Source organism: Xenopus laevis, chromosome 8L, assembly GCF_017654675.1.
Source record: "Xenopus laevis strain J_2021 chromosome 8L, Xenopus_laevis_v10.1, whole genome shotgun sequence".
NCBI classification, from domain to species: Eukaryota; Metazoa; Chordata; class Amphibia; order Anura; family Pipidae; genus Xenopus; species Xenopus laevis.
Genome location: NC_054385.1, coordinates 17,725,682 through 17,742,611, shown reverse-complemented (window position 1 = coordinate 17,742,611; position 16,930 = coordinate 17,725,682). Strand labels below are relative to the sequence as shown.

The following is a 16,930-nucleotide window of genomic DNA, read 5'->3' as shown; positions in this document are numbered from 1 at the left end:
AGCAGCACATCTAGAAGGCAGCTGCCCACCTCAAATACTGCAGATCATCAGCAAACCGGTATTATCGGCGCAAAAATCAAGCGCTAGTGAGCTGCACAAGTCAAAACTGAATTACACGGCTCTTCCCCTACTGGCCAGCGTCACAACCAATCAGCGGCCGCTCAGCAGCCTAGCCCCCTTTAAGAGGAAACTGCCTGTCACTGCGGTTTAAATGTCCCGAAGTGTGGGCGGGGCCAAGGCACGCACTGGCTGCTGCTCACATCCATTAAACTCCTTCCCTCCAATAAGAATTGAGGCAGAAGGTGTAAATAGGAAACTGGAGGCTAATACACATGGTGAAACTGGATGTGTCTGTAGGGTGCGAGAGGAGAAGGCAGCACGTTGGTACATCACTGCAACCAATTTTTTTTTTACAGAACCAACATTGAGAGAAAGATTAATCCCCCTTTTATATGCTTTCCAAAGTGGAGCTGGATTGCACAACCGGCCAAGATCATCACAATCTGCCAACGTACAGTGGTAAGGAATCGCTGCTTCTGTAGCAGCATGTATTTATTTATTCTAAGTGCCTACTCATAATAAATCAATTGCTTTGTGTTACAATGCTTTGCACTTGTGAACATACAACGTACACTTTAGCCCCACACAGATATATATATTTTTTAATATATATAAACCTTTATTGCGTTATTTCGCAAATGTTGCGCTTCAACTAAGGGGAGCTCGTATTGCAGAGAGACTAGCGACTGTCATTTATCTTTCCTTACAAAAACTGGCAGCGAGGAAGAGTAGTCGGCGCCCAGCGATTGAGGATTTATGTAGCAATTTATTATAGAGCGCAAATATTGAGGCCAATTAATCAAATGCCTCTGTACACACGCAGGTAAATGTATTGAACTGAAAAACAGAATGCAGTGAATTCATAGAAAGATCGACGACGTGATTTCTACATACAGGGACCTTTGTCGGATTTTATATTCGCACACAGCACAGTTGGACACTCTGTGATCTACTTTATCTCTATATTTTGCAAACGGATACATTTCAAGGTTGTCATTTAGATCAACACATTTTCTTCAGGACTAATACAAAATAGCCACTGCAGATTTTCCATTGTTATCACTTAATGGAGATATATATATTTGTAGGTGCGTCCATCAATGTGATCGTACGATTTCGTTAAAAACTGCATATCACATTTCTCTAAGGGTTCATTCTTAGAAGGGTAAAATAAGCATTTATATACATTACATTTAGTAAGATACAAAAGTCTGTTATTATTATTTTTTTTCATACATTTCCACCAAGTGCTCCTATGGAGTTTTGAATCTGCATAAACAGCAATGACGAAAAACGTGCATTTGATCAAGCTGTTTCACAGCTTCAGAATGGTTCTCTGGAAACCCAATAAAAATGTTGAAGACAAAAAAATAAATAAATAATGGTTCTCTTGTGTAGAAAGACATAGAGTGACAGGTCCAGGCTTAAACTGTACTCCATAGCCATGGTTTATATGGATTTATTTGAAAGAATTAAGATGTGTAATGCTTAGCACAATCTAAAATTAGGCATTTTTCCTGGAAATCATTTTTTTTTAATTTGTGAAATATTCGTTTAATATCGATTGACTATATCTATCTATATCTATATATATATATATACACATACACACACACAAAAAACAATGAAGGATCAGCACACTCTTGATTTCTTGTGAATGAAGTGTATTTATTTGTATCACAACATTACATATATATATATATATATATATATATATATATATATATATATGTAATGTTGTGATACAAATAAATATAATATAATATATATATATATATATATATGTAACAAACAAGGGAAATAATTTATATATATATATATATATATATATAACAAACAAGGGAAAGTATTTTTATATATATATATATATATATATATATATAGATATAGAGATATAGATATATCTATATCTATATATACATATACACACACAGTTAAATCGGTACACTCCACATACAGAGTGTGACCTGGGTGCCAAGTGAAACATGTAAAACAAAAGGTAAACACTGGCACAGTCTGGGTTTGTATATTATGCAAAAAAAAAAAAAAGAGTTTATTCGAAATTTTCGGTCCTAAACCAGGACCTCCGTCAGGAACAGCTGTCGATGGTCCTGGTTTAGGACCATAACGTCAAATAAACTCTCCTGAGTGTGCCAGTCTTTACCTTTTGAGATATATATATATATATAGATATATATATATATATATATATATATATATATATATATATATATATATATATATATATAGTGTAGACACACATAATATATTCTTCTTTAGTTTGCTCTAATCCAGGGGTGCCCAAAAGGTTTATTGGGATCTGTAGCCTTTAGCTGGCAATCAGTAGATCTCAAGACAATGCCAACAAACAGCTTGTCTAAATCACCTTCCTATTTCATGCTTTTCATTCAGATATTTATTATGTTATGGTTACATAAGAAATAGTTGTTCGTTCAATCAATATTTAAGTAATATTTCCCATGGAATAGAATGCTAACAATACATATATGGATGTAGATCATATTGGAACAACATCTCTAAAAGTAGACCTCACATTAGTAAAGTCTGGACACTCCTGCTCTATTCCAAGCTGCACGTGTATTGAGTGACAGAAGGGATGAATGCATTAGTGCTTTAGACCAATATGAGGGTGTACCCCTTTAATAAATGATGATGATGCTGCAGGAGCCGGACAGACAAGCTGATGGCCCGTTGTCTCTGTCTGTCTCACACACAGGGAGCCAGAGCCCGGGGATGGATTACGGTTATGATGAAGATCTGGACGAGATGTGTCCTGTGTGCGGGGACAAGGTATCGGGATATCACTATGGACTGCTGACCTGCGAGAGCTGCAAGGTAAGGGAAACGGGGTCGGTGAGACAGTGGGAACAGAATTGTGACTAGTCGCAGGTGTGCAGTTTAGGCACTGACTGAATCATTATATAGTGTAAGTAATAAATCAGTTTTTTTTTTATTGTTATAGGTAAGTAGGTATATATAGGTATTGGTAAGAATAAGGCAAGTATTAATATATGATAAAATATGACATGAATGAAAAGACATGCAGATTATACTATATCCCTATGATAGATAAGAGGCTAAGGGCAGCTTTTCTCTGGGTGACACAGGGTAAGGGCTTTAGAAAGATACTGACACCAGAAATTAAACATTTTTTTATTTACATCTATCATAACATTAGCTTTGCATACTATTCATCGTATTGCCATACAATACTTATAGCATTAGAAACTTTTGAGAAGGGAACACTCAGGTTTAGGAACTTCAACAATTACTCACATTAGCAGACATATCAGCAAAAATAAAAATGATCAGCATGACCTATAGGTAACTTTTAATGCACATTAATATTTGGAAGAGTTGCTTTAAAAAATGTTTCAGCTTTATGAATGTTGCTCTCTCCTGTAAAGCTGCAGCTATTAGGTTCTGCAAGTGTGGTATGCAAACATTATATATATGTGTGTTTCTTTGACAGTACGTTCGTAATCAACATTGAAATTGTGCTAAATGCTAAAAGTCCTGTGTTGTGCCAAACCCCTTTTTGTCTTTGATATATTGATAATGGGTGCATGCAGAGGACTTATTGTACTATATATATATATATATATATATATATATATATATATATATATATATATATATATATATATATATATATATATATATATATATATATATATATATATATATATATATATATATATATATATATATATATATATATATATATATATTTTTTTTTTTTTTTTTTATTGAGAGAGAGACATAAGGTGCACACCATAGACAGTTGTTTCACCTGGGTGCCTGAGCTGAGAAACAACATAAGCAATGCAGAAAAACGTCACTCACAGGACTTGCTGAATCAATCTTCCAAAGATTGCTCAACGTTTCGATCGCCCACAGGGACATTCGTCAAGTCTGCACTGTTTGATTCCTGACCGAAACGTTGAGCAAAATAAACCTTTGGAAGTTTGATTCAGCAAATCATGTGAGTGCTGTTCTTCTGCATTGATATGTGTATATATATATATATATATATATATATATATATATATATATATATATAGACAAATACAAGATTCCTCTGCACTCAACCCATTATCAATATATTTAAGACAGAGACATTTTGTGCATACTGCTACTGAAAAATGCCTTACCCTTTAAACAAAACAGGGATTGTTTGTCCATATATTGCCATATATTTAAGCTGGCCAACTACGTCAAAGTCATCCCATATCTGGCCAGTCCTATGCTCAATTTTCATCTGATTCATTAAGAATTCTATGGTTTAATTATACATTTTATAAAAGGGACGAATACGTTTTACCTGCAACTTACTAGCTGCTTTCAAAGTAAAACTCCCAAACTTGGCTGCCCTTTTATTAGACACCAGTGGGATCACCTGACTATAGTTGGAGGGGGTGGGAGCTACAACATGGAGCTGGTCACTGCTCTTGTAGAACTATAACAAACAAGGGAAAGTTGTGCTCACCACTAGTTTTTAAAAACATTAGGTGGGGGTGCAATGAGGGTGTGACCACAAAATACATATAGACAAATACAAGATTCCTCTGCACTCAACCCATTATCAATATATTTAAGACAGAGATGTCTTAAATATATTGATAATGGGTTGAGTGCAGAGGAATCTTGTATTTGTCTATATGTATTTTGTGGTCACACCCTCATTGCACCCCCGCCTAATGTTTTTAAAAACTAGTGGTGAGCACAACTTTCCCTTGTTATATATATATATATATATATATATATATATATATATATATATATATATATATATATATATATATATATAAAAATAAATAAATGTGTCATCTTGTATTCCCGCTTTATATACCTGTGTTGTACCAATCCCCTTTAGATTATATATAATTATATGTATACAAAATACATCTTGGGAGAGGAATATGGTCATATTGTGTTTGTTTTAATTCTGTATTTATTATTATGAACATGGGATTTGTTATCTGGATACCCGTTATCCAAAAAGCCACCTCCCATAGAGTCCTTTGAAGCAAGTAATTCTAATTTATTTAAATGATTGCCCATATTAATAAAACCGTACATTGGCACTCGATGCTCACCGAGCTATATGCATCCAGATTCATACTTGATCCAAATTATTGAAATCTCTCATATCTGGAAAATCCAAGCATCCTGGATAAATCCCATACCTATATTCATAAAGCTCTAACATATTTAGTAGCACTGTACAATAGGAAGGTTTATCAATCAAACACACAGATCACAGACAATACTGGTTTATACATGGGGGGGGGTATATTGGCCCTGGACATTACAGCTTACACTCTAAAAGTATGGCAGAATTTTCTGTCGTTATGAGAAAAAAAATGGTCTACAGGGTAATGAGCACAAAAAAACAACTAGGCTCAGCAGAACAAGACACACAAGATATTTCATATAAGAACATATACAGCAGTGGATACACAATAGCTTTATACAAGGTCAGTATGTGGCAAATTTTTTCAACTATATGTCAGAGTCATTCTATGTGAAGGACATATTTATCAAAGACAGAGGACACATTTATTAAAAACCAGAGGAGATTTTTGAATGATCGTATATAAGTGGACAGAGCTATGGAATTACCATTAACTGAATATGCCATGATGATTTGCCTACTAATTCCTCTGCAGTATTTACATCTGTAAATCCAACTTTATTTTCACTATTTAATAAATAAATAAATACGAGTTGGCCACATGTTTGACAAAGAGGAACTCCACTTCTCCCTGTTCACTAGTGTAGGATTTTAAGGGGCATATTTATCAAAAGGAGAAAAGGAGAACACAGAGTTCATCATCTAGCAATGGGCAATATTTAGCACTCCAGATTTTGGAGAATGTAAACTCCCAGAATCCATCCTTAACGGCAGAGCGTCCTCCTGGTTACTTGTTTCAGCTCTGCTGTATGTGTATTATTATTTAGCTACCTACATCTATTCATTGACATCGTGACCCTCAGATTTTTTCCTGTCTCCCCTATTCTCCATCTGCATATATTAAAAATGCTCAGTATGTCTGCATGTCTGCATTTCAATCCATAACTAACCATGTATTTTATCTGTCTATATTCATATTTAAATCTATATTTCTGCTGATCAATTTATGTTTATGGTTGACTCAACATATGTTTATCACCGCTTTTCTCCACTGTTCAAGAAAATTGTGGTGGAAAAAAAAATCTGAAATATAACTCGAATTATCAGTTGCAGTCATTTCAAAAATTTAGCAGCAACAAACCCTTCATCCATCCATCCATCAATGTTTATCCCTATAGGTCTGCCTGGCCAAATCTCTGCCTATTTTAGTTTATTTCCATCTATCCATCGATACCCTGTATGGCCATGCATCCACCGAGGTCTGTGAGGCCAAATTTGAGAATTCCCTTTCACCCATCTAACATAATTTATCTTGCGCATATGCATTTATCTATCCATCTATGCCCTGCTGAGTCTACTTATAACTACAATTGTCTTTCAGTAACTTTGTCTATGTACCTCTTTGTGCAAGACAGAAGTTGTTGACCTGCAAACTATGGAGTGTCTATATTTGTCTTAGTCTCTTCTGTATGACTACCTACATCAGGTTAAGTCTGTCTGTCCATGTATCTCATGACATAAATGTCTCTCAATTCTTTCATCCTTAAAAATGGATATATATGTATTATCCATATGATAACTGTACCAGACCTGCCAACCTCATTGATCTTTGATTAATCTCTTTCTCTATTCCAATCTATCTATCTATCTATCTATCTATCTATCTATCTATCTATCTATCTATCTATCTATCTATCTATCTATCTATCTATCTATCTCTTGATGCATCTCTCTCCCAATCCAACTAGTCATCTCCTGGTCCAGCTATCCATATTCTCATCCACCTTTCCATCAACTACTCCTAATCCAGTTGTACAGCTACCAGTCTAATATTCCCCCTTCCTATCCACCTTTTAATCCACCTATCCATCTCCCCCTCTACTTATCACCTCCTATGTTATTTCTTAAAGGATCAATAAAAAAATAAACTGCAAATATTCACTTTTATATGTAAGGTGTGCATTTGTTGATCAAGCACCTACAACTAAACTATATAATGGCAACACACAACTTATTTCATATGAGATAGGTTTAATTTTCTAATTTTAATGGGTCTAATTTTCAAAACCCATTGTAATGTACAGAGCTTATCTGTTATCTGCTATGAAATCGGATCATTTTTGCTGTTACTGTTCCTTTTTCCCCCATTTCATGATTCCTTTTGCTTTCTCCCCACCTCCCAGTCTATAATCCAGCTCTCAGCCCACCTATCTCCCAATGAGCCTTTGTAATAACCCCACCTCTGTACACATTTTCCAGTTTATCTATTGTCTTGTCTTTCTATGCTTTAATGTGTCCATCCTACTATACTGGCTTGTGATTTAGCATATACGTCTTATTTTCCATTGCCTTGCCTTACTATTTCTCTCTATATACTTGCCTTCCCCTATTGACAGGAGTCTCTCTTAATCTGCCTGGCTCAATCTAGTTATCTGTATTATTTTTCTCTACCTATATACCCTTTTCTTTTTCTGAGTAACCCAACCTTTTTCTTTGCTATTTATTAGTATGTACACACACATGCAGTGAAATTGAGCCTATACAGAGCTGTACAATGTTTATAAACTGTATGCCATGAACAATAGTGGAACATATATTTCTTTCACTTAACCTTTGCCTTGTACGCTCCTATTCACTCTCACTATTAAATACTTAATTAATACAGAATGTGTATACTTGCAGTTTAATAGAAAAGGAAAATACATGCACACATTTACTACTGTGGATTCCCACAAAGACCTAAAGACTTGAGGGTGCTTATACTGGTAAAGTACATTATTTCTGTTCATGAATAAAAAGAATATAGTGTGATGAAAAATAGTGCAGATCAGAGGGGTCAGTGTTCAGGAGGATTCATTATGATAACTTTTAAGAATGTGATTCATATCTGAGAATGATACAAGGCAGATCTTCCCACACTACTCCTGAGTGGATGTTTTTGTCGCCATATGAGTGATTATTGTATGCTAGACCAAGAGGTCACTCAGCTCAGTCTCATAAGTGTGTTTATCGCTATGCCATGCTTTATAATCATTCTAATCATTCTGAATGGAATAGGTATATTATATGTAAATATCATTTACCACTGCAATCTACATACAGTACATTGCATTAGGAGAGCACTTATGAATTTTTCTAATTATCTGCATTTGAGAATAGAATTTATGGGTTTAATAAATTGCCACTTTTTCACTACAAAGGTCCTGTGAGTGCAGTTTTATATGATGTTTATATATATATATATATATATATATATATATATATATATATATATATATATATATATATATATATATATATTCTCCTCGTCAGGCTGGAGCACTCATGCAATAAAGGCCGACTGCCTGGGTGCAGGTTAGAAATAGTATGTAAAACACTGAAATGCAGCTTTTTATTGGGTGCATGTAGGTGTGGCTTGATATGCAAACTACACAACTTAACCCCAGCACTCCAATATATAGCCCTCAGGTAAAACTTATTTTTTATTGCAAAGTTTGTACAAAGTATTCATAAGCCGACACTAAGTGAAAAAAGAGAATATATATATATATACACACACACACACATATATATATATGTATACAAGCACGTGTCGGAACATTGCACAGAGCCCTGCCGAGAATCTATAATCATTCCCCTAAATTTCCTGTCAAGCTAATGTCTCTACTGCACGTGCCCATGCATGCATATTGTACACAACCTAGGATCAACTTTATTAGAAGCAAACTATTCTATCAATTAATTTTCATGTGTGAGAAACGCAGAGCACTTGGAGAAATCCGATGCAAACATGAAAAATTCTAGTTCCTCTGTTTTTGATCAAAAATAATTTTTTTTGTAGATTATCTAGACAAACCTGGAAAGAAAAAAACCCTGATCCTAGTTTTAAATACAAGTGGGAAATAAATACACCCTCATTTCAAAATTAGTATTGGACTAGTTTTTGGGTCAAAAATGGGATTAGCCTTGTATTGTTACATTTGCTAAGAATCCATTGAACCCTTTTCTGTTGCATTTTCCACTAACACTAGCAATGGCTTGTCCAGGTGCAAGGTAGTAAGCAATAACGGTTATGCTGGAATAGAATGTGCAGTCAAATGCATTTTTTAGATACTGTAAGGGACATGGGACTTGGTTTTTTGATGATCACTACTTCTGACAGCCATCAAAATGTCAACTTTAACTTCAAATTGCTTCCTTATCTGTGAAATGGGAAATATCCCAGCCAGGTTGTCCAGTACCCACCAGCATCTGAAATGACAGTAGGTACATATTTTAATGAAGGCTTGGAGGGGCAATCCAACACCAGTGAGTTTACTACAGATACATTATAGATAATGATGGAATAATGCAGGGAATTAACATGTGCACTTGTGTGCCTTATGGGCATGACTCATGGAATGGACACTGTATTTAGCTTGCATTGTGTTATGAGGATATTATACATGGACAACATAGCACATTATTTATTCTGCTGTGTGTTCTTAGGATATTATACATTAAATTGATATAGTATTTTACCTGTCATTGGGGTATTATACATGAAATTGGCACTACATTTATCAGGCCATGGGTTCTGGGGTATTATATGTGGCACTGGTGCTGGGATGCTATGATGGAATTGCTGTAGTCTTCAATTAACCTACCTTAAAGGGATACTATCGTGGAAAAACATGCTTTTTCCAAAACACATCAGTTAATAGTGCTTCCAGCAGAATTCTGTACTTAAATCCATTTCTCAAAAGAGCAAACAGATTTTTTTTTATATTCAATTTTGAAATCTGGCATGGGGCTAGACATTTTGTCAGTTTCCCAGCTGCCACAGTCATGTGACTTGTGCCTACACTTTAGGATGGAATTACTTTCTGGCAGCTTTTATTTCTCCTACTTAATGTAACTGAATGCGTCTCAGTGGGACTTGGCTTTTACTATTGAGTGCTGTTCTTGGATCTTCCAGGGAGCTGTTATTTTGTGTTAGGGAGCGGCTATCTCGTTACCTTCCCATTGTTCTGTTGTTAGGCTGCTGGGGGGGGGGGAGGGGGTGATATCACTCCAACTTGCAGTACAGCAGTAAAGAGTGATTAAAGTTTATCAGAGCACAAGTCACATGACTGGGGGCAGCTGGGGAACTGACAATATGTCTAGCCCCATGTCAGATTTTAAAATTGAATATACCTGTTTGCTCTTTTGAAAAATGGATTTCAGTACAGAATTCTGCTGGAGCAGCACTATTAACTGATGTGTTTTGAAAAAAACATGTTTTTCCATGACAGTATCCCTTTAACCTACCTTAAAAACTCACACTCCACCTATGAGCAGGTAGTGGCAATAACAGTACCTCATGTGCCATGCCCCTGGGCACTTCAGTATGAAATTGTCACCTGGAGACTCTGGCTACTTCCATCTGCCATTCATAGGGAACTATAAACATTTTATCAAAGAAATACCAATAAATTAGTATTTTCTATTATATCTAATTATACACTTTGAGACTACAAATTAAATATCCAAGAACACTTTGAATTAGGGAAAGACCATCTCCCATTAGAGTTCATTTTACGCAAATATTTCTACATTTTTTTTTTAAAATGATTTTTCTGTAGCAATAAAACAGTACCTTGCCAACGAAGTTACATGAAGCCATATTGGAGGCTAAACAATCCTATTGAGTTTATTTCATGTTTTAAATGATTTGGCAGACTAAAGCTATAGTTATCCAAATTACAGAGAGATCCCTTTTCCAGAAAACCTCAGGTTCCCCAGCATTCTGAATAATAGATTCTATTAATTAGAAGGCATATACAGGTATATCTGTCGGGGTCGGGTATACCTGTATTCCCACCCCACAACAAAATATTTTTTGAAATGATATCTTAAAATGCAATATGCAGCCATTTAGCTATTTTTTTTTAGGGGTGTGCAACACTGAAAAATTGACCTTGAAAATTATCTTTTATACTAATCTCCTTTGCAGTGTGCAAAGCTTTTGTTACAGTCGGAAATTCTGTTCCCTGAAACACTGTTCTGTAAATGCTGTCATACTCTTTCGTATCTACACTTACATTGACTGGGAGGGGGTTTTGCTGCTTCAAATAATAGACAACGAATTCCATTGTTCACACGGATCATTGTTTAAAGATCCACTGCTTGAGAGTCGCAACCTCTAAACCTGTATGACTGTAAAATAACTCGGCATGAATATTTATCCGATGCATCATATTTTTTTTTCTTTTTTTGACAATTGAAAAGCAATATGTAGAAAAATAACGGCAATGGGACAATGCAGTAGGATTTCATTAAATGCAGTGTGGGAACCATGTGCAAAGCAAACAAAAGGATGAATAAGCTATTGTCGGGGATGCAAAGCAAGAGGTTAAACATTAAATATCGTGTGGGAACTGTTATGGGGAAAAAAATTATATAAGGCTAAAAGTGGCATTTGGGTTATTTAAAAAAACATATATTTAATTGTTTTATTATTTGTTTTTTGTGCAAATAGGTACAATGCATAATACGACACCAGGCATATATCTAGACAAAAGGAAAAACTAAAAATGAATGATGGAGGTATTATGTACAATCACATGCAGCCAATTAAATTTAAAAAGGAGTGTGTTATGGCACCAGGCTGTTGAGGTTTCCTAACAATCCCTTGACTGATGCTCCTAGAAACTGTGACAGGGAGAATATTTCCAAAATGATAAGAATTGGCTGCAGGCAGGGATGGGCATACTGGCTGATCCTCCTCAAGAGCACTACATTGATCAAAACATCACGTGTGCCATAGGCCTTAAACTGAAAGCTCAGCTACTAACATAGATACCATGGAAATAATTATTTGGTTCACAATCCATATATCTCTGTGATAAGAAATATAAAAGATAATGTATTATACAATAAGAATGTAGGCATAGTGGGACTTTGGTCTCCAGAGGTCTTCAAACACTTTGTCTAAAGGAGAGAGGTTTGACCAGAACTGGTAGTGACAGTGGTCATGTTGATAGTGAAATGTAATGAGATGGAGATATTTCAGTCATGTTCTATATTAGATGATTTGATGAATACAGATTTTTGGCCCTGTAACTGATTTTATGTTCCTTGCTTTCTTGGTTTTTTTGATCACTTGTCTTCTTCCATGCCGTCCTAGGGTTTCTTTAAGAGAACCGTCCAGAACAACAAGCGTTATACTTGCACAGAGAACCAGAGTTGCAAAATAGACAAGACCCAAAGGAAGAGATGTCCATACTGTCGCTTTCAGAAATGTCTTAATGTCGGGATGAGATTGGAAGGTAAGCCACTGAAGGTTTTTAAATTTTTTTTGCACAAACAATGTAATTTTGAGTATTATAAACCAATAATAATAATAACAAACCAATACTAATGTATTACAGGTATGGGACCTGTTTTCCAGAATGCTCTACTAGAAAATCATGTAAACGTTAAATAAACCCAATAGCCTGGTTTTGCCTCCAATAAGGATTAATTATATCTTAGCAAGGCACCGTTTTATTATTACAGAGAAAAAGGAAATCATTTTTAAAAATTTGGATGATTTGATTATAATCCAAATTGTAATGTATAATGTAGTATGGGAGATGGTATATTTCAGAGCTTTCTGGATAATGGGTTTCCAGATAGCAGATCCCATTCCAGTACTAATGTAATAAACCAATACTTGAGATGATCATTTGTAACCATATTAGTGCTAGCAGCTTCACATATTGTCATTGCTGTGGCATAGACCAAGAACCAACTTGAAGAGTTGTCAGCACTGATTAGATGGCCTTTTGCAGCCAGTGCCATCAATGCTCTGATCCTCAGCACTTTAAAAAACAATAAATCACATATTATGCTCCATAATTTGTCTAATTTTGCAGTATTATTATGATAATTATTTAATTATCATTCATATTATTTATATTGAGCGTATGCCGGAATATTAGCTAATGAAGGACACTTATGATCCATGCCTCAAAAATGGTCACGTTAACACCATATTCTGTAATCTTGGCATCCCTCTCTATAGCATCTGTGGCCTTACACATCTTCCATGAACTGCTGTAGGTGCTGATCAGCAAACTTTATTAGCACCCAATAATACACTAATATCACTGAAAGGACTTGACGAAGATTTCATAAGAAAATGCAGCCAGATTTGGAAGCATGATCATTGTAGCTTAAAGGGATACTGTCATGGGAAAAAAACATTTTTTCAAAATGAATCAGTTAATAGTGCTGTTCCAGCAGAATTCTGCACTGAAATCCATTTCTCAAAAGAGCAAACAGATTTTTTTATATTTAATTTTAAAATCTGACATGGGGCTAGACATTTTGTCAATTTCCCAGCTGCCCCAAGTCATGTGACGTGTGCCTACACTTCAGGATAGAAATGCTTTCTGGCAGGCTGCTGTTTTTCCTTCTCAATGTAACTGAATGTGTCTCAGTGGGACATGGGTTTTTACTATTGAGTGTTGTTCTTAGATCTACCAGGCAACTGTTATCTTGTGTTAGGGAGCTGTTATCTGGTTACCTTCCCATTGTTCTTTTGTTAGGCTGCTGGGGGGGGAAGGGAGGGGGTGATATCACTCCAACTTGCAGTACAGCAGTAAAGAGAGATTGAAGTTTATCAGAGCACAAGTCACATGACTTGGGGCAGCTGGGAAATTGACAAAATGTCTAGCCCCATGTCAGATTTCAAAATTGAATATAAAAAAATCTGTTTGCACTTTTGAGAAATGGATTTCAGTGCAGAATTCTGCTGGAGCAGCACTATTAACTGATTCATTTTGAAATTTTTTTTTTTTCCATGACAGTATCCCTTTAAGGCTAGTACTATAGCCCCCTGCATCCCTTCCAATGCAAAGGTTTAGTTTACATTTTGGTTGCTCACAGCAAATTAACTCTGCTCATTCATCAAGAAAGTATCCAATCATTTTCATTCCTAGCATCAGCAATTCACCAACAATGCTTTCCCTATTTATACAATTATATAAAAAAATTGCATAGGCTCAACAACCCTATAACATAAATTTATACCACTTTGTTTGCACTAACTAAAGTCCTGTGAGTGTGTTTTTTTGTTTTTGGTTTATATATATATATATATATATATATATATATATATATATATATATATATATATATATATATATATATATATATATCTTGAAAAATAACAATACAGGTATGGGACCTGTTATCCAGAATGGTCGGTAACTTAGGTCTTCATGCCTTAAGTCTACTAGAAATTCATTTAAACATTAAATAAACCCAATAGGCTGGTTTAGCTTCCAATAAGGATTAATTATATCTTAGTTGGGATCAAGTACAAGCTACAGTTTTATTATTACAGTGAAAAAGGAAATAATTTAAAAAAAATTAATTTTTTTTAAATTTAAAAAAATAATTTGGATTATTTGGATATGGGAGCCATTCCGTAATTCAGAGCTTTCTGGATATCGGATTTCCGGATAAGGGATCCTATACCTGTATTTAAATGTTCAACACATGTACCTAGAGTCAGCCATTATTATAAGCTATAGAACCATGTGCACTGTATACAGGTCAGATGCCCAATTACACCATAAACTGATTCAGTGAAGCATTCAGCTGGCAGTTTCAGAGATAAAACGTAATGCTGTTCAATGCTACTGTTACAAATGTCTGGACAAGGGGGAGTCATTTCTTTTTGCTCCACTTTTTGTTAGCAGGAGGTCAAGGCAGGAGTTCAAATGTTATTTACCCTGTTTGTGGAAATGTGTGTATTTCATTTTTTTTTTCATGGCATGGCTGTGTAGAGGTATTGTGTCTTTATAACACATGAATAATACAGACATGGTACCTATTATCCAGAATGCTCGGGACTTGGGGTTTTCCAGATTGTTTTTCATTTACTAAAATCCGAATTTATCTCATATATTATCAATAAAAATCATGACCACACTCCCTTGCCCAATTTTAGCTTATTTATTAATAATAAAAACTCAATTTAATCGGATCGAGGAAAAAAAAAATCAATAAAATCGAGTGAAATTCCGAATCGCTTAAATTTTTCTGGAATTGCTAAAATTCTTTGGGCTTTGTTCCTGAATTGCTTGAGTTTTTGCCTGAAAACCCAGAAAAAGAAGATTTTCGGGCTAAATCCAGTGCAGACCACAAAAACCTCAAATTGAGATAGGTGTCTCTACCATTGACTTATACAGGACTTTTTTTAGGAGATTTTAACATTCGGATTCTAATAAATAACCCCCTTAATCTGCTTAAAATTAATTTAAACATTTAATAAATCCAATAGGATCAATAAAGATTCATTCAAATTAAATTTGGAGCAAGTACAAAGTACGGTTTCTTTATTACAAAGAAAAAGGGAATCAATTTTAAAAATCTGAATTATTTAATTAAAAAGGAGTCTACGGGAGATGGGCTTCCCGTAATGTGGTACTTTCTAGATAACAGGTTTCCGGACAACGGATCCCATACCTTTAATTCTTTAACTGTTCACCCTATGCAGTGGAGGATTAGTCTGAAAGGTATAAAGATTGCTTTCTCGAAGTGTCTGTTGTATGCTTGAGTTTTGTAACAAACAATAAAACAATATTAAGGTCACTGTTACTCAGTTTTATTATGTATTAAATGTGTAATTTGTTCTGAGATAGCTAGATATAATTCTGCGCCATTTATAGTCAGCTATATAGGATATGAAATGCAGGAAATTTGCTTCCTTTAAGCATGCTGGCAGAATTGCTACCACATTATAGAAAAACCCATACGATTGAGACTTTCCCACTCTCGCTGCCTTTCTAAATGCAACCAGGGCTGAGCCTCTTCCTCAGAGGAATCAGTATTTTCATTCAATTAACTTGCCTTTTAGTCTACAAAACAATTCATCCAGATGTCTTTAGCCCAACTACTTAAAAACATCCTATGGGTATGGGATCTATAATCCAGAATGCTTGGGACCAGGTTTTCAGGTTAAGACATGTTCTGCAATTTGGAAATCTGTAACCATTAATAAACCCAATATAGTACAGGTATAGGATCGGTTATCAAAAACCTGTTATCCAGAATGCTCCAAATTACGCAAAGGTTGCATCTCATAGACCTTGTACTTGATTCAAACAAAGATATAATTAATCCTTATTGGAAGCAAAACCAGCCTATTGGGTTTAATGTTTAAATAATTTTTTAGTAGACTTGAAGGTGTGAAGATCCAAATCCAAGAAACACTATCCAGAAGACCCCAGGTCCTGTGCATTCTGGATAACAGGTCCCATTTCTTTAGCATGGAGCAAAAATAAATTACTTCCTCCTTGTGCTGACATATGTAATGGCAGCATTGAATAGCATTACATTTAATCACAGATATTACAGAGAAGAAAGAAATAATTCTTACAAATTTTGCCTAAAATCAATTCTATGGGAGATGCCTTTCCTATAATTTGAAGCGTTCCACATATCAAGTCTTTGGACTATTTCCTCCAAAATGACAAACTTCTGTCTATGTGCTTGCTAAGCAAAAAGCCCGGTTCAGTTGGAACTGACCCAAGCAGATTTGGTCATTTTGGCAGATCCATTCAGACGATTAGTTATGTGTATGTGATCAGATGGATTATTTAGATTAAAATGATCTGGCCATTTAGGCAGCTGCCGATTCTACACTGTTTTAGGCACTTTGGTCCACCATATTTGAAACCAAAATGGCTAATATGACCA

At 35.1% G+C, this 16,930-nt stretch overlaps 1 protein-coding gene across 3 annotated transcripts in view; it reads left to right on the top strand.

The window, feature by feature from the left end:
- nr5a1.L (nuclear receptor subfamily 5 group A member 1 L homeolog) overlaps window positions 1-16,930 on the top strand; it is a 100,165-nt gene that overhangs the window by 23,726 nt on the left and 59,509 nt on the right. Inside the window, exons 2-4 of one of the 3 annotated variants that reach the window (XM_041571850.1) lie at window positions 417-519; window positions 2,798-2,916; window positions 12,366-12,507. In XM_041571850.1, the coding sequence (XP_041427784.1) occupies window positions 453-519; window positions 2,798-2,916; window positions 12,366-12,507 (328 nt within the window). In that variant the 5' untranslated portion in view covers window positions 417-452. 3 annotated transcript variants of the gene reach the window in all.